We start from the raw sequence: 23,429 nt of genomic DNA, 5'->3' as shown, positions 1-23,429 counted from the left end.
ATGCGAGCCTGGGCAGACGTGTTCTGCAGGCGGCGGTGCCCCAATTGTAGGGACCCGTCTACACAATATTCGTCCATTGCTTCCCACCCAGGGACTGCTTTGGGACGTCCCAAGGTCCTGTGTCCCCCAATGAGGCGACAGAGTAAAGGAGATTTTTGTGTACTCACAGTAAAATCTTTAATTGGGGGACACAACACCCACCCTTTGCCCATTCCGGGCTGTTAAGTTGAGTTCTCATATTGGTTTTCCTTTGAGTTCTTACATAGTTGCCTTCTTATAGGCATGGTTATGTTATCTATGTTATGTTCCTCCTACTGCTTTTGCACAAAACTGGAGTAGGCTGATGCCGTCCGGGGGTGTATACTGCAGAGGAGGAGCCACGCTTAATCTTTTTCAGATAAGCATAGTGTCGCCTCCTAGTGGACAGCAGCATAACACCCAAGGTCCTGTGTCCCCCAATTAGAGGCTAAGAGAAAGAGATTTTACGGTGAGTACACAAAAATCTCCTTTTCCCATGTGTCTACTTTACATCAGCACAATTTTGGAACCAAAATTTTTTTTTATTAGGGAGCTATAAGGGTTAAAAGTTTACCAGCGATTTCTCATTTTTACAATAAAATTTTCAAAACCATTTTTTAGGGACCACATCACATTTGAGGGGCCCTTATGACAGAAAATACCCAAAAGTGACACGATTCTAAAAACTGCACCCCTGAAGGTGCTCAAAACCACATTCAAGAAGTTTATGAACCCTTCAGGTGTTTCACTGGAATTTTTGGAATGGGGAAGAAAAAAATGAACATTTAACTTTTTTCACAAAAATGTTGCTTCAGACCCCAATTTTTTTATTTTTGCAGTGGTAACAGGAAAAAATGGACCCCAAAATTTGTTGTGCAATTTCCCCTGAGCACGCAGATACCAGATACATGGGGAAAAAATATTGTAGCACGGCAGGGCTCGGAAGGGAAGGAGTGCCATTTGAATATAAAATTTGCTTGAATAATTAGCGGACGCCATGTTGCATTTGGAGAGCCCCTGATGTGCCTAAACAGTGGAAACCCCCCACAAGTGACACAATTTTGGAAACTAGACCCCTCAGGGAACTTATCTAGATGTGTGGTGAGCACCCTTAACCCCCAGATGCTTCACAGAAGTTTAGAACATGGAGCCGTGAAAATAAAAAAATCTAACTTTTTCCACAAAAATGATCTTTTAGCCCCAAATTTTTTATTTTCGCAAGGGTAAGAGGAGAAAATGGAACCTAAAACCTGTTGTGCAATTTCTCCTGAGTACACCAATACCCCATATGTGGGGAAAATACACTGTTTGGGTGCACGTTAGGGTTCAGAAGGGAAGGAGCACTGTGTGTGTTTTTTTAGCGCAAAATTGGCTGGAATAAAGAACGGTTGCCATGTTGCATTTTGGGAGCCCCTGATGTGCCAAAATAGTGGAAACCCCACACAATTGACTCCAGTTTGGAAACTAGACCCCCCCCCCCCCAAGGATTTTATCAAGGGTTATAGTGTACATATTGAACCCAGAGGTACGACAGAATTTGATAACATTAGGTCATCATATTGAATAAGTTGTCATTAGTCTTGAGTAGAGATGAGCGTTGTTCTACTCGAACTGTTCGCCAATCTCAAATTCGAGCTGTTTTGGGCGGTGTTCGAGCCGTTCGGCGAACACGAACAATTTGAGAAAAATTCGGCTGTTCGAGGTTATGTTCGATAACTGTTCGTGCACCAAAATCATAACTGGATTTTTTCTCAGTAATGATGAAAATTAATGTTAATACGCAGTTTGAGTGTACAGCGGGGTGGGGGGAGGGGCAGGGGATGGATCTCTGCAGGAACAATGAAGATCTCCATTTTTTTTTTCTCTTTCCCGCATTTACAGTGGGGAGGTGCAATCTGTCAGCCTATCAGCAGCGCACACACGGAGCGAAGCGCTTTTTTTCACACAAGCAAGGGCATGTGTCATTGGCAGTGTATGTCACATGTCCTTGCCCTATAAGACCAAGCCATTTTCCCCGTCGCCACCATTTTCTCACTGCTGCAGCTGCGTGTTAGACGGCACCGCTGTTGCTGTGTGCGCTATACCTTGTTAATTTCAAGCCAATTTTCGCACAAATCTACAGATAGCTTGGGAGTAGGGAATAGTTGTGATTGCAGTCCTTTTAAGGACTAGGTTACAGCATTCCCTACGACTTTTATCAGGCAGGTCTGTGCTCTTAAATAGATAGATTGTGGGAGTAAAGACTAATTGTAATTGCAGTCCTTTTCAGGACTAGGTTACATCAGTTCCTATCAGTTTTTGCCAGGCAGGTCTGTGCCAGTGCTGTGCAAGTTTTTTTCACAGCATTTGGCTGAATCTAGCAAAGCTAATCCTTTTTGGCCTATTGCAGAGTGTGTTAGTCAGTGGAGTAGCCTATCTGTGTTGCAAGATATACCACCTGTGTATAGAATACCAATTTTTTTACTGCACCTAGTGAAGTAAAATCTTTTGGGCATAGCATCATTCTATTAGTCCATCTATACTGACCTCCATCAGGTTGCAAATTGAATATAATTTTTTTCTGCATCTAGCTCTGAAAAAATATTGGGCTTCTAGCTGTGTGTGGGACTTGTTCTATTAATCCATCTATACAGACCTCCATAAGGTTGCAATGCAAACTGAATATATTTTTTTCTGCATCTACCTCTGAAAAAATATTGGGCTTCTAGCTGTGTGTGGGACTTGTTCTATTAATCCATCTATACAGACCTCCATCAGGTTGCAAACTGAATATATTTTTTTCTGCATCTACCTCTGAAAAAATATTGGGCTTCTAGCTGTGTGTGGGACTTGTTCTATTAATCCATCTATACAGACCTCCATCAGGTTGCAAACTGAATATATTTTTTTCTGCATCTACCTCTGAAAAAATATTGGGCTTCTAGCTGTGTGTGGGACTTGTTCTATTAATCCATCTATACAGACCTCCATCAGGTTGCAAACTGAATATATTTTTTTCTGCATCTACCTCTGAAAAAATATTGGGCTTCTAGCTGTGTGTGGGACTTGTTCTATTAATCCATCTATACAGACCTCCATCAGGTTGCAAACTGAATATATTTGTTTCTGCATCTACCTCTGAAAAAATATTGGGCTTCTAGCTGTGTGTGGGACTTGTTCTATTAATCCATCTATACAGACCTCCATCAGGTTGCAAACTGAATATATTTTTTTCTGCATCTACCTCTGAAAAAATATTGGGCTTCTAGCTGTGTGTGGGACTTGTTCTATTAATCCATCTATACAGACCTCCATCAGGTTGCAAACTGAATATATTTTTTTCTGTATCTACCTCTGAAAAAATATTGGGCTTCTAGCTGTGTGTGGGACTTGTTCTATTAATCCATCTATACAGACCTCCATCAGGTTGCAAACTGAATATATTTTTTTCTGCATCTACCTCTGAAAAAATATTGGGCTTCTAGCTGTGTGTGGGACTTGTTGTATTAGTCCATCTATACTGACCTCCATCAGGTTGCAAACTGAATATATTTTTTTCTGCATCTACCTCTGAAAAAATATTGGGCTTCTAGCTGTGTGTGGGACTTGTTGTATTAGTCCATCTATACTGACCTCCATCAGGTTGCAAACTGAATATATTTTTTTCTGCATCTACCTCTGAAAAAATATTGGGCTTCTAGCTGTGTGTGGGACTTGTTCTATTAATCCATCTATACAGACCTCCATCAGGTTGCAAACTGAATATATTTTTTTCTGCATCTAGCTCTGAAAAAATATTGGGCTTCTAGCTGTGTGTGGGACTTGTTCTATTAATCCATCTATACAGACCTCCATCAGGTTGCAAACTGAATATATTTTTTTCTGCATCTACCTCTGAAAAAATATTGGGCTTCTAGCTGTGTGTGGGACTTGTTCTATTAATCCATCTATACAGACCTCCATCAGGTTGCAAACTGAATATATTTTTTTCTGCATCTACCTCTGAAAAAATATTGGGCTTCTAGCTGTGTGTGGGACTTGTTCTATTAATCCATCTATACAGACCTCCATCAGGTTGCAAACTGAATATATTTTTTTCTGCATCTACCTCTGAAAAAATATTGGGCTTCTAGCTGTGTGTGGGACTTGTTCTATTAATCCATCTATACAGACCTCCATCAGGTTGCAAACTGAATATATTTTTTTCTGCATCTACCTCTGAAAAAATATTGGGCTTCTAGCTGTGTGTGGGACTTGTTCTATTAATCCATCTATACAGACCTCCATCAGGTTGCAAACTGAATATATTTTTTTCTGCATCTACCTCTGAAAAAATATTGGGCTTCTAGCTGTGTGTGGGACTTGTTCTATTAATCCATCTATACAGACCTCCATCAGGTTGCAAATTGAATATAATTTTTTTCTGCATCTAACCCAGCCAATAGTTTTGGCCTAATACCACAGTTTGGCCACTCAGCTCTGCTCGGTTCCCATCCATTGTTTTTTTGTGCAAACAACTCCAGAGTTGTGAATTAGTTAACCACCAAAATGAGTGGAAAAAGGCCTGCTGCTGGTGGAAAGGGGAATAGGCGTGTTGGGAAGGGGAAAAAAGGTTGTGTTCGTGGGGTAGGTGTTAAAGCAACAGTAACATCTGCAGAAGAAAGACCATCTTCCAGCCAAACTAAAATGTCTACTTCTTTTAGCGGACAATGTGATAAGATCCCTTTCTTACGGCCACGCCAATCGCTACAAATTCCAGATGAGGCACAAAAACAGCAGGTGCTTCAACGGATATCAAGTGCTCCTTTAATTGGGCTCTCCTCCACATCAACTTCAACATCACAAATACTCCAGTCCTCAAAGGTGTCACCCCAATCGCACTTGCTTCCTCACAGCTCCCAAATCTCCAGCTGCCCGTCTGAGTATGAGGTAGAACAGATGGTTGAGTCTGCAGAGCTGTTTACTCATACTATAGCCTGGGAATCAGAGGTCGACTCCAGCGCTTCTGTGAATCCAGACGAGGAAATGATCTGCACTGATGCCCAGAATCTTTATGAGTCGGATCCAGGACCAGACGCAGAAGGTTCTGACCATAATGTAGACCCTCATTCCCAAACTGTAACTCCTGTTGGTGGAGACAATAAGGAAGACGATGATGAGACTCAAATACCTGATTGGAGCGACAACTTTAGTTTTTTGTCAGGGCAGGAACAGGTTGGCTCTGAGGACGACGGGTGTGATAACGCACAGGGTGATGATGATGAGGTTGGAGATCCCACTTACTGTCAACCCACAGTCAGCCAAGAGATGAGGTCAGCAGAGGAGGTGGAGGAAGATGCTAGTGACGACGAGGTCAGGTTGCGCCTTCCTGGACAGAGACGTAGTACTGGAAGCACGTCAACAACTGCATCCTCAAACACAACTCTGCCTCTCACCACAAGTCGTGGTGGCTCTTCAGGTCGCATGGGTGCTAAGCCTTGCATAGCCTGGGCATTTTTTCAGATCGATAAAGATGACCCAACTCGTGTTATCTGTAACATTTGTCAGCAAAAGCTAAGTAGAGGCCAAAAAATACATAGTTTGAGTACTTCATGCATGAACCGGCACATGGACATGAAGCATAAGTTGCAGTGGGAAGCTCAGTGTGCTACAATGCGGCCTAGCCGGCCGGGCCAACCACCGTCTGCCATATCTTGTGCATCCGCGGCCTCTTCATCCTCTGTGACTGGGGGGACAGCAGTCACACCTGTTTTGGGGCGCAGACCTGCCACCTCTTTACCCGCAACAGCCAGCGTGATTGGCAGGTCATCATTTTCTTTGGAGGTGGTAACACCAGCTGGTGTTGAGCGCTGTCCGACATCGATAGCACCACCTTTGGATCAAGGCAACCTAACATGTCCGCCTGCATCTTCCTCACAGACCGGCAGTTTGCCGGGGACACCCTTATCAACCCCGTCTAAGCACAATAGCCAGCCCTCGGTCCCTCAGATGTGGACAAGTAAAAGACCATTTCCTCCTAGCCATGAGAAAGCTAAGAGGTTGAATTTCACCATCTGCAAGCTCTTGGCTACAGAAATGCTGCCTTTCCGCCTGGTGGACACAGAGGATTTTCGAGACCTTATGTCCGTCGCAGTGCCCCAGTACCAGATGCCCAGTCGGCACTACTTCTCAAAGAAAGGTGTGCCTGCGCTCCACCAGCATGTCGCACACAACATCACCGCTTCTTTGAGAAACTCTGTGTGTGACAGGGTGCATTTCACCACAGACACTTGGACGAGTAGGCATGGATAGGGGCGTTACATGTCGCTGACTGGGCACTGGGTAACTATGGTGACAGCAGGACAAGGGGCTGCTGTCCAAGTCTTGCCGTCCCCACGAGTTGTGCGTCAATCCTCTTTATGTCAAAGTTCCTCCACTGCTTCTGCCTCCTCAACCTCCTCTCGGTCTTCCACCTGCACCCAAAGCCTGTCTGGTCATGCCACAAGCTTTCTAACTGCGCAGAAGGGATCCTGCACACCTCCTTACTATGCTGGCAGTAGGGCTCAACGTCATCAGGCGTTTTTTACATTGAAATGTCTGGGAAATGTGAGTCACACAGCTGAGGAGTTGTGGTCAGCTCTGGAGAACCAATTTCATGAATGGTTGTCTCCACTGGACCTGAAACCAGGGAAGGCCGTGTGCGACAATGCTGCAAACCTGGGTGCGGCCCTTCGCCGGGGCAATGTCACACACGTGCCTTGTATGGCTCACGTGTTGAACCTGGTTGTCCAGCAATTTTTAGCCCACTAGATGGCCTTCTGCAGAGGGCACGGTCGCTGTGTGCTCACTTCCGCCGTTCGCATCCCGCAGCTCAGCGACTTACATCTCTACAGAAGTCGTTGGGCCTGCCACTTCACCGGCTAAAATGCGATGTGCCTACCCGGTGGAATTCAACTCTGCACATGTTGCAGCGACTGTGGCAGCACCGACAAGCCCTGGTGCAATACGTTCTGACGTATAGCCTGGGCCAACGAGATTCAGAGGTGGGGCAAATCACGCTGGAGGAGTGGTCTCAGATCAGGGACCTATGCACCCTTCTGCACAGTTTTGAAATGGCGACGAAGATGTTTAGTGCTGACGATGCCATTATCAGCATGACTATTCCGGTGATTTACATGCTGGAGCACATGTTAAACAGAATTCGGAGTCAGGTGGTGGCACAAGAGGAGGTGGAGGAAGTAGAGGAGGAGGAGTTGTATGCGGAAGGGCTAACATCTGCAAGGTCCAGACGGTCGGCAGCACCAAGGCGGCAGGCATGTGAGGGTGGGGGAGATGGTTTTACCAGGGCGCATGGTAGCAGCCAAACTAGTGAGGAAGGTGCAGGAGCCCAGGAAGAAGTGGAGGACGAACTGATGGAAGACTCATCAGATGAGGGAGACCTTGATCACATTTCTGTTGTGCGAGGTTGGGGGGAGAGGACAGAGGAAGGAAGCATGATTGTTACCTCGCCACCAACACAACAGGGACTTGGTGCTCCTGGATGCGCAACACACATGAGTGCCTTCTTGCTGGACTACCTGCAACATGACCCTCGAATTGTGAGAATTAGAAATAATCCTGACTACTGGGTTGCCACACTGTTAGATCCCCGGTACAAAAGTAAATTTGCAGAAATTATTCCTGCCATAGAAAGGGATGCACGCATGCAGGAGTATCAGCAGAGACTGTTGCAGAATCTTACTTGTGCTTTTCCACAAAATACCAGTGGTGCACGTAGTGAATCTCACAGTTCCAACTTGCCAACCGTGGGACCGTCAAGTGTTCAGCACTCAAACCGTAACAGAACCACAGTATCTGCTGGTAACATCAATTTTGCGGAATCATTTCACCACTTTTTTAGCCCATCCTTTGCAAGGCCACAGGAGACAAGAAGTCTGACACATAGTCAACGCCTAGAGACGATGGTACAGGAGTATCTCCAAGTAAACATTGAAGCCACGACTGTGTCACTGGACCCTTGCTCTTTTTGGGTTTCCAATCTGGATAAATGGCCGGAGCTAGCCACTTACGCCTTGGAGATCTTGTCATGCCCCGCAGCCAGCGTTCTGTCTGAACGTGTGTTCAGCGCTGCTGGTGGTGTGCTGACAGATAAGCGCACGCGGCTCTCCACTGATAATGTAGACAGACTCACGTTCATAAAGATGAACAAATCATGGATCCGAAACGACTTTTCTACCCCTGTGTCATCCTGGGGAGAGTAAAAGCTTGATGATTGGTTAAAATCACCCTACCAACCGTTTTAAGCTTTCAAATTACTAATCATGTTTATCTGTATCTTGGCTGGAAAATAATTTGGGCTTTGTAGCAGTGTGCAGCACTGATCCTATTAGGCCATCTATACTAAAGCTTCACCAGATTTAAAATTAATAATAATTTTTAGCTGCATCTAGCCCGGAAAATAATTTTGGGGCTCCGAGATGCGCAAGACACATAAGTGCCTTCTTGCTGCACTACCTGCAGCATGACCCTCATATTGTCAGAATTCGAAGTAATCATGACTACTGGGTTGCCACACTCTTAGATCCCCCAAACTTTTCGATCAACCTTTTCATTTTAATAAAGACCAAAAAAATGGTCATTTTTGAAATTATAAGCATTAGCAGGTTGTTAGAAACTGAAATCAAACAGTTTTCAACTCAAAACTTTATTCTAGGTGATGTTACATTTTCACATAGGACCCCTTGTTCGAAAGGAGCTTCTGAACTCTCTCGTCCATTGAATTTGTCAGGTTTTGGATGGTTTCTGCTTCAATTGTTTTGCATGAGGACAGAATACCCTCCCAGAGCTGTTGCTTAGATGTGAACTGCCTCCCGCCATCATAGACACTCCTTTTAATGATGCTCCAAAGGTTCTGAATGGGGTACAGGTCAGGGGAGCATGGGGGTCACACCATAAGTTTGTCCCCTTTTATGCCCATATCAGCCAGAGATGCAGATGTTTTATGTGCAGCATGAGATGGTGCATTATCATGCAGAAAAATGATCTTGCTGTGAAATACACGGTTCTTCTTCTTGAACCATGGCAGGAAGTGCTGTTTGAGAAAATCCACATACATTATGGAGTTCATCTTTAGCGCCTTCAGGGATCCTAAAGGGGCCGACAATCTCTCTCCCCATGATTCCAGCCCAAAACATTACTCCACCTCCTCCTTGTTGGCGCTGTAGCCGTGTTTGCGTGGGGTGTCCATCAACCAGCCATCCTCCACTCCATCCATCTGGACCATCGAGCGCTGCACGGCACTCATCCGTGAACAAAACAGTTTTGAAATCAGTCTTCATGTAATGTTTGGCCCACTGGAGCCGTTTCTGCTTGTGTGAAGTGGATAGAGGAGGTCGACAGGATGGCGTATGCACAGCTGCAAACCTCTGAAGGACCCTGCATCTTGTTGTTCGGGGGACGTTGGAGGCACAAGCAGCTTCAAAAACTTGTCTGCTGCTATGACAAGGCTTTTTTGCCGCTGCTCTTTCAACCTGACGTAATTGCCTGTAGGAAAGAGTCCTCAATTTGCCCTTATCAGCACGCACACATGTGTACTGTGAATCAGCTACATACTTCTTGATTGCCAAGACACTTCATCCTGATCATCGCACAATGTTGATTGTAGTCATGCCTTGACCTAAACACTCCACAATTTGTTGCTTCTCAGCAGCCGACAAATCCTTTTTCTTTCCCATTTTGGCAGAAAATGTAGGCTGCTTAATAATGTGAGACAGCCTTCTTAAGTAGTCTTGCCTTTCATTGGACACACCTGCCAAACTAATTAGCACAGGTGTCTGCAATTGCTTACAGTGATATAAAGAGCCCTGACACACATCACCATCAATGAGTTTAACTGTCAAACAAACAAATTCTTCCCTTATCACTCCTAAACACTTTTTGCATAATAATTTGGAACGCAGTGTACATGTGCTTTTGCACAAAACACCAGTGGTTCACGTAGTGAATCTTACAGTTCTAACTTGCCAACCGTGGTCTGTATGGAGTTGTTCAATAAAGGGCCCAAAATTAAGATAACATAGATGGGAGAGGTCTCTATGAATAGGAATTCCTAAGTATTTGATACCCTGTGAGGGCCAGGCAAAGGGAAAGTTGGACTGGATGGAATCCTATATGGATTTGGGGAGGGAGACATCGAGGGCCTCAGACTTCGCTGCATTGATTTTAAAATTTGACCATGTAACAAAGTGATCTATTTCAGCCATAACAGCATGGATAGATATATGTGATTGAGTGATATATACTAGGACATCATCAGCAAATAGAGAGCACTTGTACTCGGTGCCTCCCACCTCAATCCACCTAATATTGGGGTTATGGCGAATTGATGAGAGCAGGTGCTCCGTCACTAGGATGTATAAGAGAGGGGACAGAGGACATCCCTGCCTTGTCCCATTGGTGATTGTGAAAGGTGATGAAAATGTTCTGATGCACCCCCTGGGCCTTGGGACACCCGGAGCCGGACCCTTTTTGGTGGATGCTGGTGGTTGTAGTCTTCGTGGCGGCGACCCGGTTCCGTGGCTCAGGGTGGTCAAACCAGTGGCGGAACTATTTATGTGGTTTTGATGTTTAAATGTCCGACTACGCCACCCGTGGATTGCGGTCAGAGTGAACCGCCGCTGCAGGGCAGACCGCTGAGGCTGGTGTTGTGGGTGCAGCAGAGCGTAGCATAACTCCCCACGGGAGGAGTATAGCCTCAGGGCAGTGTATGCGGAGGATGGGGGTGATGGTGCAGGGCAGCAGCAGTAACGACACGGAGTCAGTGATGCAGTCCAGGGCCTTTACTCACAGTTCTTATTATCCAGACCACGTCTGCAGGTAACGGCTGCCCACGTCGTACTGTGCTCACCAGGTGAGGGGCTCAGATAACTCCCAGATAACTTTGGAGCGCTTCACAGGACCCCCTTTGTGTGTCCTTTGTCTGGCCTTTCTTACCAACCCTTCTGTCCGGCTGCCTCGGGCCTCCTCTTGGTAAACTTGGCGCCAGTTTCCCTGACCCTATGTGGTGCCTTCCTAGCGGGTGTAGCGAGGGGCTGCGCCACATAAAATGTCACAGCCTCCGGTTTCTAGCTGAGGGTCGTTTCCTGCCTCCACTAGTTTCGGGGACCGGTCTCCCCCTTTGGCCTGACCCCTCCACGCAGGTGGATTCGGGCGTGCGGTGGCGACTCGCCCGTCCGCACCCCTGGGATCCCTTCATTCCTCGTTCCTGGAGCCTTCTCCGCTCCTCTTCCTTCCTTCTCCCTCTTCCAGGCCTGGGCCTCTGTTACTAGGCCCGCCTCCGGAGCAGAGCTCATGCAGAGCCCCTGCTCCCTGCCACTTCTGCTCAGACTTCTCTGCACTGAACTAAGATGGTGCCCACTTTTTATACTCCCTTCTCAATGCACCCAGGAACTGCTTCCTCCCTGCTCCTGCACTACAGGGTTCCCCTTCCTCAGTGTTCCCTCCCCCCACTCCAGCCAGGGACAGGGACTGTCGTGCCCATCTCAGAGGCATATTGGTCGCCCTGCCCCACGGCAATGTGGTGTAATGCATGCAGGTGTCGGGTCCTGATCCACACTCCATCCTTACCTGAGAGTGAGATATCACACCTCTGGGTGAGGTGCAATACCTCTGTAGCAACCGAGCCCTCAGGGTGCTACAGTTCCATTTATCTTCAGCCTAGGTGACGTATTGTGATACAGGGCCGTGATTTTGGCTATAAAAGGGTCCCCTAGACCCCTACCCCAAGCTTTTTAAGAGAATCATATATGGCATGCCAGGAGACTCTATGGAATGCTTTCTCAGCATCCAACGAGAGTATCTAATTACAAATTTTTAACTGCATCTAGCCCAGGAAATACTTTGTGCCTAGTAGCAGTGTCTGCTAGTCAGCGGATTATCCCGGCTGTTAAGCAAGCTACACCACCTGTAGTTTAGACACTTAATTTTTTCAAAGGAAATGCTTCGGGACCATGGGATACTCAGTGAAGAGCATCAGGAGGCACCCCAAGGCATAGGGGCTGGGACTGGCAGTAGGATGCCTTGCGGTGGACAGCCGAGCTCGATCCTTATAAAAGCTTTTTAACTGCAGCAGCTTTAGTGGACGCTACTGGAGCTGGAATTACGCGGCTGCTGGCATGAGACTTGCCCTCCAATAGATCCTTGTAAAAGGATTTAAAGTGTATTCATTCAAATTAGAGAGACAATTTAAATTAAAAAGCTTAGAGCTGCCTCCACCACAGGGGGGCTCGCTCAACCCACCAGCGGACAGGCACCAGTATTGGGAGAGGGGGGCTGGCCATCAGGGTTCACCGCGGCTCTGGCACAAACCCGGCGACACGGAGGTGGCACGGGCAGGAGCGGACTGGCCGTGTCGGCTTCTCACTTTTTGGATTTTAGAAGGGCATGACATGCCTATATCTGTGTCTCCCCCTCCTTTTACTCCTCCACCTCTTTTATTTTCGCATGACTATATGTACTTGTCACTTTTCCATGTGTTAGTTATGTCTTCTGAGCAGTTTGTCAGCTTTTGGACACCTTTGAAGGTGTTTTCTATGTGTTTCTATGTGTTTTTGTTTGCCTGCCATTGGTTTTAACGGTGTTCGACGAACAGTTCGACGAACAGTTCGGCGAACACACGGGTGTTCGACGAACCGAACTCGAACACTACGGGGGTGGCTCAACACTAGTCTTGAGGGCAAGTGCTCGCTACTTGAGTTTGCATCGGGTACTCTGGTATGCACCATGTATCACGGGTGCTCGAGTGACATGCTCGAGTCGCCGCCCCGTGAGTTTCACGGTTGTTAGACACCCAAAAAAAAAAAACATGCGGGGAATGCTCGTGCATTCTAGGCGATCCCAGCAACGTTTTTTTTGGCAGCGAAGCATATGGGGCAGAGACTCGAGCATGTCACTCGAACACCCGCGATACTCAGTGCATAATGAGCACCCGATGCAAACTCAAGTAGCGAGCACTTGCACTCAACACTAGTCGCCATATCGTCATCATTTTTTTTTCTTTACTTTTGAAAAAATCCCTAACCCTAACCATAGCCCATCCCTAGCCCAACCATAGCCCAACACTAACACTTAACCCAACACTAACCCTTAACCCAACCCCAATCCTAACCCATATTCAACTCTAACCCTAGCACAACCCTAACCTTAGAGTTTATTTTTTATGCCGTTCCTCGTGTGGTGTAAGTGATTAGACGACTATATTCTTCGGGTCGGTGCAATTACAGCAATACCAGATCCATAACGGGTTTTTATGAATGACAGCTGTTACACACTAAAAGATGCTTTTTTTTTTGCAAAGACTAGTTTTTGCATCACCATATGTTGAGAGCAATAATGTTTACATATTTTTGCCGACAGTTATGTGACTTCTTGTTTTTTTGCCGGACAATTTGACATTTTTATTGGTACCATTTTCGGGCATGTGACATTTTTTGATAGCTTTCTATTCAGATACCAAATATGTGTACTTTTTATGTTGTTTTTTTTTATATATAATAAATAAATATTATGGGTACAATATATTATTTTTTTTTTCTTTACTTTCCTACCCTTTTGTTTAGTTTTACACATTGTCCCACTATGGGACTTTCACTTTTTGCAGCCTGATCGGCTGTATAACATGGAGAACAGCAGCTCTCTATGCCATGCCGCCTGTACGCGCTGCACACAGGGGAGACATTACTTTGGTCATGCACTGCGCATGACCAAAGTAATTTCCTGCCTCCTGGTGACCCGGATGTTGTCATGACGACATCGGGTCGTCATGACAACATCATCCGGGAGCCGCCGCAGATATCGCTGGAGGCCGGAGAGGAGGTGAGTACAGACGCTTGCCTCCCCCCTTGCCCCTGCAATGCTGCGATCGACTTCGATCGCAGCATTGCGGGGGTTAATGTGCTGGGAGTGGTGCGGGACCGCTTCCTGCACATAGCACCAGGTGTCAGCTGTGACAATCAGCTGACACCCGGTGGCGATCGCTCCGTACCGCTTGTATGCAGGCACGTTCGCATTATGCGTAATAGTACTTAGCTGGTCCATAAGTTCCAGGGCACAGCTACTTACTATTACTGACTTGGTCGGAAAGGGGTTAAAGTACACTCTGCACCCCATCTTGACTGGAAAAAAAAACAGAAATGTAGAAATTTTTGCAAATTTATTAAAGAAAAACTGAAATATCACCTGGTCATAAGTATTCAGACCCTTTGCTCAGACACTCATATTTAAGTCACATGCTGTCCATTTCCTTGTGATCCTCCTTGAGATGGTTCTACTCCTTCATTGGAGTCCACCTGTGTTTAATTAAACTGATAGGACTTGATTTGGAAAGGCACACACCTGTCTACATAAGACCTCGCAGTGCATGTCAGACCAAATGAGAATCATGAGCTCAAAGGAACTGCCCAAGGAGCTCAGAGACAGAATTGTGGCAAGGCACAGATCTGGCCAAGGTTACAAAATAATTTCTGCATTACTCAAGGTTCCTAAGAGCACAGTGGCCTCCATAATCCTTAAATGGAAGAAGTTTGGGACCACCAGAAGTCTTCCTAGACCCGGCTGTCCAGCCAAACTGAGCAATCGTGGGAGAAGAGCCTTGGTGAGCGAGGTAAAGAAGAACCCCAAGATCATTGTGGCTGAGCTACAGAGATGCAGTAGGGAGATGGGAGAAAGTTCCACAAAGTCAACTATCACTGCAGCCCTCCACCAGTCGGGCCTTTATGGCAGAGTGGCCCGACGGAAGCCTCTCCTCAGTGCAAGACATATGAAAGCCCGCATAGTTTGCTCAAAAACACATGGACTCCCAGACTATAAGAAATAAGATTCTCTGGTCTGATGAGACGAAGATAGAACTTTTTGGTGATAATTCTAAGCGGTATGTGTTGAGAAAACCAGGCACTACTCATCACCTGCCCAATACAATCCCAACAGTGAAACATGGTGGTGGCAGCATCATGCTATGGGGGTGTTTTTCAGCTGCAGGGGCAGGATGACTGGGTGCAATTGAAGGAATTATGAATGCGGCCAATTACAGAGATATCATGGATGAAAACCTCTTCCAGAGTGCTCTGGACCTCAGACTTGGCCGAAAGTTCACCTTCCAACAATACAATTACCCTAAGCACACAGCTAAAGTAACAAAGGAGTGGCTTCAGAACAGCTCTGTGACCATTCTTGACTGGCCCAGTCAGAGCCCTGACCTAAACCCAATTGAGCATCTCTGGAGAGACTTGAAAATGGCTGTCCACCAACGTTTACCATCCAACCTGACTGAACTGGAGAGAGTCTGCAAGGAAGAATGGCAGAGGATCCCCAAATCCAGGTGTGAAAAACGTGTTGCATCATTCCCAAGAAGACTCATGGCTGTACTAGCTCAAAAGGGTGCTTCTACTCAATACTGAGCAAAGGGCCTGAATACTTATGATCATGTAATATTTCAGTTTCTCTTTTTTAATAAATTTGTAAAAATTTCTACCTTTTTTTTTTTTTTTTCAGTCAAGATGGGGTGGAGTGTACTTTAATGAGAAAAAAAAAATGAACTTTTTAGAATTTCCCAAATGGCTGTAATGAAAGAGAGTGAAAAATTTAAAGGGGTCTATATACTTTCCGTACCAACTGTACCTTTGATCATTCTGGCCAAAGAGTTGTATTTTAACCTCATCGGTCGACATGACTTGTTTCCAAAATGCATCAGGCTTGTTTAGATGTTCTTTTACATACTTCTGATGGTGAATTTTATGGTGAGGGCGCAGGAGAGGTTTTGTTCTGATGACTCTTCCATGAAGGCCATATTTTGTGCAGGTGTCTCTGAACAGTAGAACAATGAACCACAACTCCAAAGTCTGCTAAATCTATCTGAAGGTCTTTTGCAGTCAAGCGGGGGTTCTGATTTGCCCCTCTATCAGTCCTTTGAGTAGCTCTCACTGAAATTTTGCTAAGTCTTCCAGACCTTATCTTGGCCTCCACTATTCCTGTAACTGCCATTTCTTAATTACATTTAGAACTGAGGAGAGGGCAACTTGAAAAAGCTTCGCTATCTTCTTATAGCCTTCTGCTGCTTTGTGGGCCTCCACCATTTTCAGAGTTCTAGACAGCTGTTTAGAAGAGCCCATGGCTGCTGTTTTTTGCCACAAGGTTAGAAGAAGCTGTGTATTTATAAAGCTGGGAAATTTGCATCAGCAGGCCTTTCCTAATGATAGTGAACAAGCCATAACCTTAACAGGCTAATTAAGGTCTGAAACCTTGGTCAAAGTTATCTGATCACACACATCTCCAAGGGTGCCCAAATTTTTGCATCGGCCCATTTTCCGTTTGTAATTTTTAAAAAGTAAAAAAGGACAATATAGATTTTTTTTACCTATAATACAAAGGAAAAGTGTCATCTTTAACTTTAGGTCTTTTAGAGATCATTTAATCTTCAACTTGGTTAACTGTAACAGTAATTTTGACTAGGGGTGCCCAAATTTTTACATGCCACTCTATTTATGTAAAATACAGTTTTCTAGTAGGAAATATTTTTTAGTAAATCACCTGGATGCAACTATTTTACTCTTATTTAATGGCAACAGTAGAAAACATGGGGACACAGCGTCATTCAGTTAAATTGATGTTGGTGTGATTTTTCTATAGGGAGGAAGAGGAGGACAAGTTAATAGAAGCAATGATCCAAAGGAAAGGTAAGCAGCTCGTGGAAGGTTTGTGTATTTCCATGAGAAAGAAGCTGTTTATATTGAAGAAGGTGTGATTAATAAGTAAGCATGTCCTACTTTCCTCTTAAAAATATCTGTTATTTGGTGAATCAAGTGTCCATTTTTTTGTACTTATTTTATACCCACTTCTCTAAGTATTTTGTTTTTTTCAAAAAATCCATCCTAAGACTGTAGAGATATGGGCATTTTTGTGTAATGCTAATTTGTATAGTCGTTACAAGGGGGCATGGATCACAGGGTAATAATGTAGAGCAGCCTAAAGACACGTGCATGTGAAATATCGGACTGCACTTGGGTGTCATCCGAGTGCAGTCTGATAGTGGAGCAGATGGAGAAATTACTTTCTCCCTCTCCTCAGCATTTGTACTGCGATTCTCACATGCGAGAGAATCTGAGCATATTGAACGGACACTCTGATCACACACTGACAGAGTTTGAGTCAAGTGTCATTTGCATAATCAGCCCGATTCTCTTGCATGAGAACGGCCGTGTGAGCGTGCCCTTATGTATTCTGTGGTCAAGCAACTTGTACTTCTCCTGCATTGAGATCAGGGTTGTTATTACATCTCACAAGGAGCAACCTGCCTATTATGGGCTCCTCCTGTTTGAGCAGTAATGAGGCTCTGCTCTGATCTCATTGCAGAGTGATTACAAGTTTAGCACAACAGATATAGGTGTGATTACGGACACATCTTCAGACATACTGACTGGGTGAGAAACAGTACAGCAAAGCTGACAGTGTTATAAGAGGAGAAGAGCTGATAGAAGGGTTTGTAATGTGACACAGCTAAACACAACTGTACTGCCCCTCCCCCACGCTGACTTATGCAGAAGGTTAGACCAGGAGATCAGAGCTGTCATGACATCTCACACACTGAGAAATCTGCTCTTACCTGCTGTGGGGCGTGTTCTTCTTTCTTTTGTGTGTGGTTGCCTGCTTATGATTGGTCAACGTTATACATGGGGAAGAAGTACACGCCCCCAGTGAAAACTCTGATAACATCCACTTGGACTTAACTTTTTTTTTAACTCATTTGGTGCTAAATACTTTGATTGCGAATTTATCTTCCACAGAGAGGCAAAAAACCCCCCCCCAAAACAAAATGTTTTATTTTGCTTTCAGTCACTATTACATGCGGTGTCCAGTTCAACAAGAAACATTTTGTGAAAGGGCTTCTTTAAGGGCAGGACATTCACCTTGTATGCATAGCAGTTATTTTTAGTCTTTTCATTTTTTTTTATTACTTTAATTTTTCAGATTTTCACACACAGTCTTATAAGAAGAAGAAAGGAAAATTCAAACCAATGAAAGTCCTTAAGCTCCTATCTCCAAAACAAGACGCGAAAACAAAGAGCCCAAAGGACAAAACTCGGGAGAAGGAAGATGGGGCCAAGAGGTAGATCAAGTGGAAGCGAAGATGACTTCAATCCATTTTTGACGTGCCTCCCTATAATTCAACACTGTGCTGACTCTCACAGTGCACAGTAATGGAGTCTCCTAATACAGCATGACTTGGAAGCCCAGCAGATGGAATTACACAGAGTCATTATTTGGCAGATGAGGCTTATACTCTGCATGGAAGCTCTAAGCAACAGACGTGTAGTCATAGCTTCTTCACAAACTATAACAAGTAAAATGAGTTGGCACTGCTTAATGAACATCACTTTTATATTCTGGGATATTTCTTCATATTTTTGCTTAGAAAAATAGAACTACCGATGCGAATAATTCCAATCTTTAATTTTATCAGAAAATGTTGATGATTTGCACAAATATGTTCCCAAGTTCCAATAGCAATTCTTTTATTTTTTGGTATCAGAACATTGTATACATAGAACACAAGAAGCTTTACTCACGTATGTCCTACCGGCCTTCATTACTTCTACTATTGAATCAGTTGGTCACCCTAGTAATACATGCACATGCTGATTTCCCAATGGGAGAGTCACTGTTTGCAAGGGCTTGTTTTCATATGCACAAAAAAGGGGTTGTAAAAAAGCAGGCAAACCCTCTAATTACCATCTCCAGAAATTACAAAAATATCTGTGGACCATACTTCCATCATTGTTTCCATTGATGCACAGATTAGTGATGTCTTCATAATTGGGAGTATATTTTTGTTCGTCAGCCTTGATTTGTGTAGAAAGTTATAAATATAGTAACATTCATACAGATTCATGAAAATTACATCACACAAGGTATTGCTTCATTCAATAGACTTTGCTGACATCTATTTGTAGTTGTCAGCAGTGAATCTAGTGGTAGGTGTCAGCAGAGCCTATGGGAAATGTTGCGGACTACCACATTCCTCTATGACCTAACATCTGAAGTTCACATGTCCCCGTGAGTTTCTCTCCTGTACTCCCAAAACTGGCTTAGGCCAGTTGGATTCCTGAGTTAGATGCAGAAAGAAGATTGTGATCCCCCTTAGGGCTCATGAAGACGTCCATGAAACACAGTCCGAGCACAGACTGGCCGCCGGTGCGTGATGGCTTCATATATTTCCATGAGGCTGTCACACTCAGGTCAGGAAAGCTGTAGCCGGTCCATACTCGGACCGTGTTTCACAGACGTCTTCAAGAGCCCTTATACACAGAGACTGAGAAGCACGTTGGCACCAGATGAATAACAGGTAATATACCGTCTAAGGCAGGGGTCCCCAACCTGTGGCTCACGGCTCTCTGCCAGCTTGGTGCATTAGCACCAGGTCTAGCAAACAACTATGAAGAGATGGTCTCCAGATGGTGACTGTTGTGAGAAGCCCTGCACAGAAGAGCAGATCTGGATATGCATATTCTGGCTTTGGGGTTTTGGAGATGATTTAAGTATGGTGAGGTGGAGCTGGATGATGCTACCTGTCAGAGGAGGTGCTTGAAGCTTGATGTGACAGTGTGATGGGAATGCTTGATGGGAGAATACTGAATGATGGTATTGTGGGAACCTCTGGATCTTGGTATGGTTTCTGTGGAAAAGCTTTGACTGTCATTATACTAGTAATGGGGGCTCTGTGTGTCGTATCTGTGAGGGGGTTAGAAGCTCGATGTGGCTCACGACCCTCCCTCAAAGCCGAATGTGGCTCTCAAGGTCTGAACAGTTGGGGACCACTGGCCTAAGGCCGCCTTCACATATCTATTTAAACACGTACGTGAAACACCGGTACTGGTGCCATCAGTGTTTTCAGTCAGTGTGTCATCCGTGTGTACCATGGGTGTTTTTCCGGTATGGTTAAGGAAACAAGTTACAGAGCTTATCTGATGCTTTGCAGTGTTAAACACGTACAGTACATGGATGCAACCTATGTGCCATACGTGTTTTTCACAGACCCATAGTCTTGTATTGGCCCTTGTCATCCGTGTTACTGGAAAAAAAACGTACATATCTCCGTGTGTTTTACACAGACTGTGTAGAAACATGTCCATGTGCATAACAGCATAGGTTATAATGGGTACGTGTGGTATCCGGAACAAAAAACAGGTGCCACCCTTACTGGAAACACGGACATGTGAAGGAAGCCTTAGGGACATTGCCAATACTCCTCCAGCATATTAAACCATTTGCCTTATAGGAGCTTGGTAGCTGAGAAGAAGCCATACAAGCCACTTCTTTCACAAGTGGTTTGGCCACAAGGAAATGTGCACATTGCATATACCCGGCTGTGTGCAATTACTGTACATTTCACCAACAATGGTCCCAGATCAGCTGCATGGTAAAAGATCAGCATGGTCTCGTCTTGGGATGCAGACTCCTTGGCCCCGCGGCTTTGCCTGCTTCTGCCATGTCATTTTACGTTACTTTCTGCTTTTTAACTAGAGCTGTCCCAGAACAAATTATGCTGATCGCTGTCTAGCAAGAGCCGCCTATGGAAAAAGTTGAGGCCAATTTAATGATACGTTATGGAGCCAAATGAATAATGAAAAGCTGCGTGTCGTTCAGCCACAAAGCGTAGGACCGTTCCTCACTGTGAAGGCGCGGCTATGGCTAAACATGGAAGATTTGCTCTGTGAGCACAGCTTCTGTAGCTGCAAAAAGCATGCATATTCCATTCCAGAATTTTGCATAAGGCTGTGTGCCCACGTAGCGTTTTACAAGCGTTTTTGATGCGGAATTTCCGCAGCGGAAACGCTTGTAAAATGCTTGGTAACCCGCACCCCATGATCCCCAATGGGTTTCCGCAACTTCTATGCACATGCTGCGGATTTTTCCGCAGCGTTTATGCCGCGTTCAAAAATCCGCAGCATGTCATTTAATTTTGCGTTTCCGCAAGCGGAATTGCCTTTGTCCAATGCATAAAAAACGCAAGGCAATTCCGCATGTGAAAAACGCGTGATAAACGCGCGAAAAATGCGCGATAAACGCGTGCGGAATTCCGCATGCGTTTTTCCGGGAGAGGACTTGCATTTATGCAGCAGAAATTTTCTGCTTCATAAATGCAACGTGGGCACATAGCCTTAAAGGGGTTTCCGGGGATTAGAAAACAGGGATCTGCATTTTTACCTTTTCCGTTTGCTGTGTCAGACATTGTAGCTGATTTCTATTTACTTGCATCGAGCTGCAATACCAGACATGTCCAAAGGACAAGAGTGGTGCCGTTTCAGTAAAGAGACCAATATGGGTTCTCTAATCCCAGACCAATGAAACAGTACAGCATTTAATAACTGACTGCGTCTTTTCAGAAAATGTTTGTAAATACTTTTATGGTTAAAAAAAAATTTAAGATATTGCACATGTTTTAACTTTTTATTCAGGTGGACTGTTACTTTGATTAAAACTTTATTATTTAGCGCCAGCTGTATTTGTGACTTATCAATGTTGTCCTGTTATACCTTGGACCATGGCTGGACTTTCAGCAATGTCATTGTCATTACCAGTCTTCTATCTGTAGGTCGGCCTATAGGTGCCATCAGTGCTAGCCGTGCGCTCCGGTATCATTGCCCTACAAGCAGTGATGCCTCCCTGGCCGGCACTTACCTCTGTTACACTGTTGCTTTGTAGCTGCCTGTTGTTTTATTTTTATAATAATTAAATTATTGCACTGTTTGTAACTGTTCGGAAAAAGAGCCTTCTGTATCAGAATAAAATCGCTGTATAGCGAGTGTCCTTGTGTTACTGCATACACTGAGATTACATATATTCATGTATCAAGGCCTTCTGTGGCCTTTGGCATCACCTGACAAGTCTGAGCTGGTGAATAACTCTCCCTTACATCAAAGGTGAATGACAGCTTGGATGATGATGGGACTATACTGGTTAGAAGAAGATGAGGATTGTAAAAGTCCAAAATAAGTCAAATCTAAAATCAGAATTGTGATGCTTTTTATAAGTTACTGAAATTGTAGCTGTGGTTATGGCAATGGAAGTCCCTGGGACTTTACAGGTTTTTGCTACCTCATCTGAGCGCTGAATAATGTAGGAAAAGTGACCCTGAGTTCAACGATGTACCCCTTAGTTTATTAGGAGCAGTAATTACAACACAATCAAGAGTTTTTAGATGTAGTATGTAGCAGAGCTCAAAGAAAACGGCCCCAGCCCACACCACTGATTCACAGCTTTCTCTATATATGTTGTCTATTGACAGTGAGCTGCTTATCAGCAGGGGGCGGAGTCTGACAACTTGGCAGGAGGCAGCTAGTCAGGGCACTGATAATGTACTAGTGAAGAACCTTCAATGTAAGTAAACAGTAGTACAAATCCTAATAAGTGACACATTGTTGAAGTCTGTGTTGCAGACCCTATCTCCTGCTGTCTTCAGTTCACGTAGCAAAACCCTGCCGACAGGGATTTTCTTTAAAATTACTGCACCCCTCCCGTGGCAATATGGGATAAGCAGTAATCAGCTGTTTTGTTATCTGTTATCTTGCAGACTTCATTCCAGGGTGCAGCTGTGAAGCGGCAGGACGTATTTTTATTTGATTTTTTGAAAATGCTCATAAGTAACCACTAAATATTTTTTATTTTAGCCTGCAGTCTAGAATCTAGCCAGGCTTCTTTATCCCCCCCCACCCCTACACGCAATGATTTAGGTACATCATCATGAATTTATATTTACCCCACCATGATCTATGTCTCGGGGATAGAGCGGTCACAGAACTGTACAGCTCACCTTGCAAAAATAAGTGATGAGAAAGTCACATGTACCAATAAGAGCTATAGTTCATTCTGCAAATAAAAAAAAAAAAAGTTCTCCCTCGGCTTTGTAACTAGAAAATTGTGGCTCTCGAAATATGCAAACACCCCCCAAAAATGATAACTTTTTTTTTTATTTGCACAAAATCACTTTTTACACCTAAATTGCGTATTACAGTGATTGAATTGACTAGTAAAGTTTAAGTGTCAAATATACTGCATGGTGAATGTCGTTAAAAAAAAAAAATCTAGATTGATTGTTTTTATTCCAACTTCTGGAAGCAAGGATGAAAAAAAAAAAAAAAAAAACAGCCTCTGGTTAAAAATTTCAGCAGTAACCGGTCATTCAAGGACCAGAGAAGACACAGTACACTGGCCCCTGTGCACCGAAATCTAATTAGCAGAAAGCTTCAAATGCTATATTGAGCATGTGTTGGTTGTCAATTTTGACATATGCTTAGTAGGATCTTTTCACTGTGCAATAGTGACATTGCGCTTCCTCGCCTTCCTGATCGCTGACGTCTCTTGTGAGGGCAGGGCTGGTCTCTGCTCGCTCTTTCTCTTCTTAA

The 23,429-nt window shown here is 44.5% G+C and overlaps 1 protein-coding gene across 3 annotated transcripts in view; it reads left to right on the top strand.

The window, feature by feature from the left end:
- MICALL1 (MICAL like 1) overlaps positions 1-21,814 on the top strand; it is a 69,946-nt gene extending 48,132 nt beyond the window's left edge. For 2 of the 3 annotated variants that reach the window (XM_073644297.1, XM_073644295.1), the window contains exons 15-16: positions 16,657-16,703; positions 17,995-21,814. In XM_073644297.1, the coding sequence (XP_073500398.1) occupies positions 16,657-16,703; positions 17,995-18,137 (190 nt within the window). In that variant the 3' untranslated portion in view covers positions 18,138-21,814. Of the gene's footprint in view, positions 1-339; positions 488-16,656; positions 16,704-17,994 lie in introns of all 3 variants that reach the window. The other variant, XR_012247775.1, reaches the window with a different exon arrangement.
- The last annotated feature ends 1,615 nt before the right edge of the window (positions 21,815-23,429 follow it).

The sequence above is a fragment of the Phyllobates terribilis genome, unplaced genomic scaffold (genome assembly GCF_046119375.1).
Source record: "Phyllobates terribilis strain yellow unplaced genomic scaffold, ASM4611937v1 Scaffold_8__6_contigs__length_399053987, whole genome shotgun sequence".
In the NCBI taxonomy this organism is placed as follows: Eukaryota; Metazoa; Chordata; class Amphibia; order Anura; family Dendrobatidae; genus Phyllobates; species Phyllobates terribilis.
This window is presented reverse-complemented; position numbering and strand designations above follow the sequence as displayed.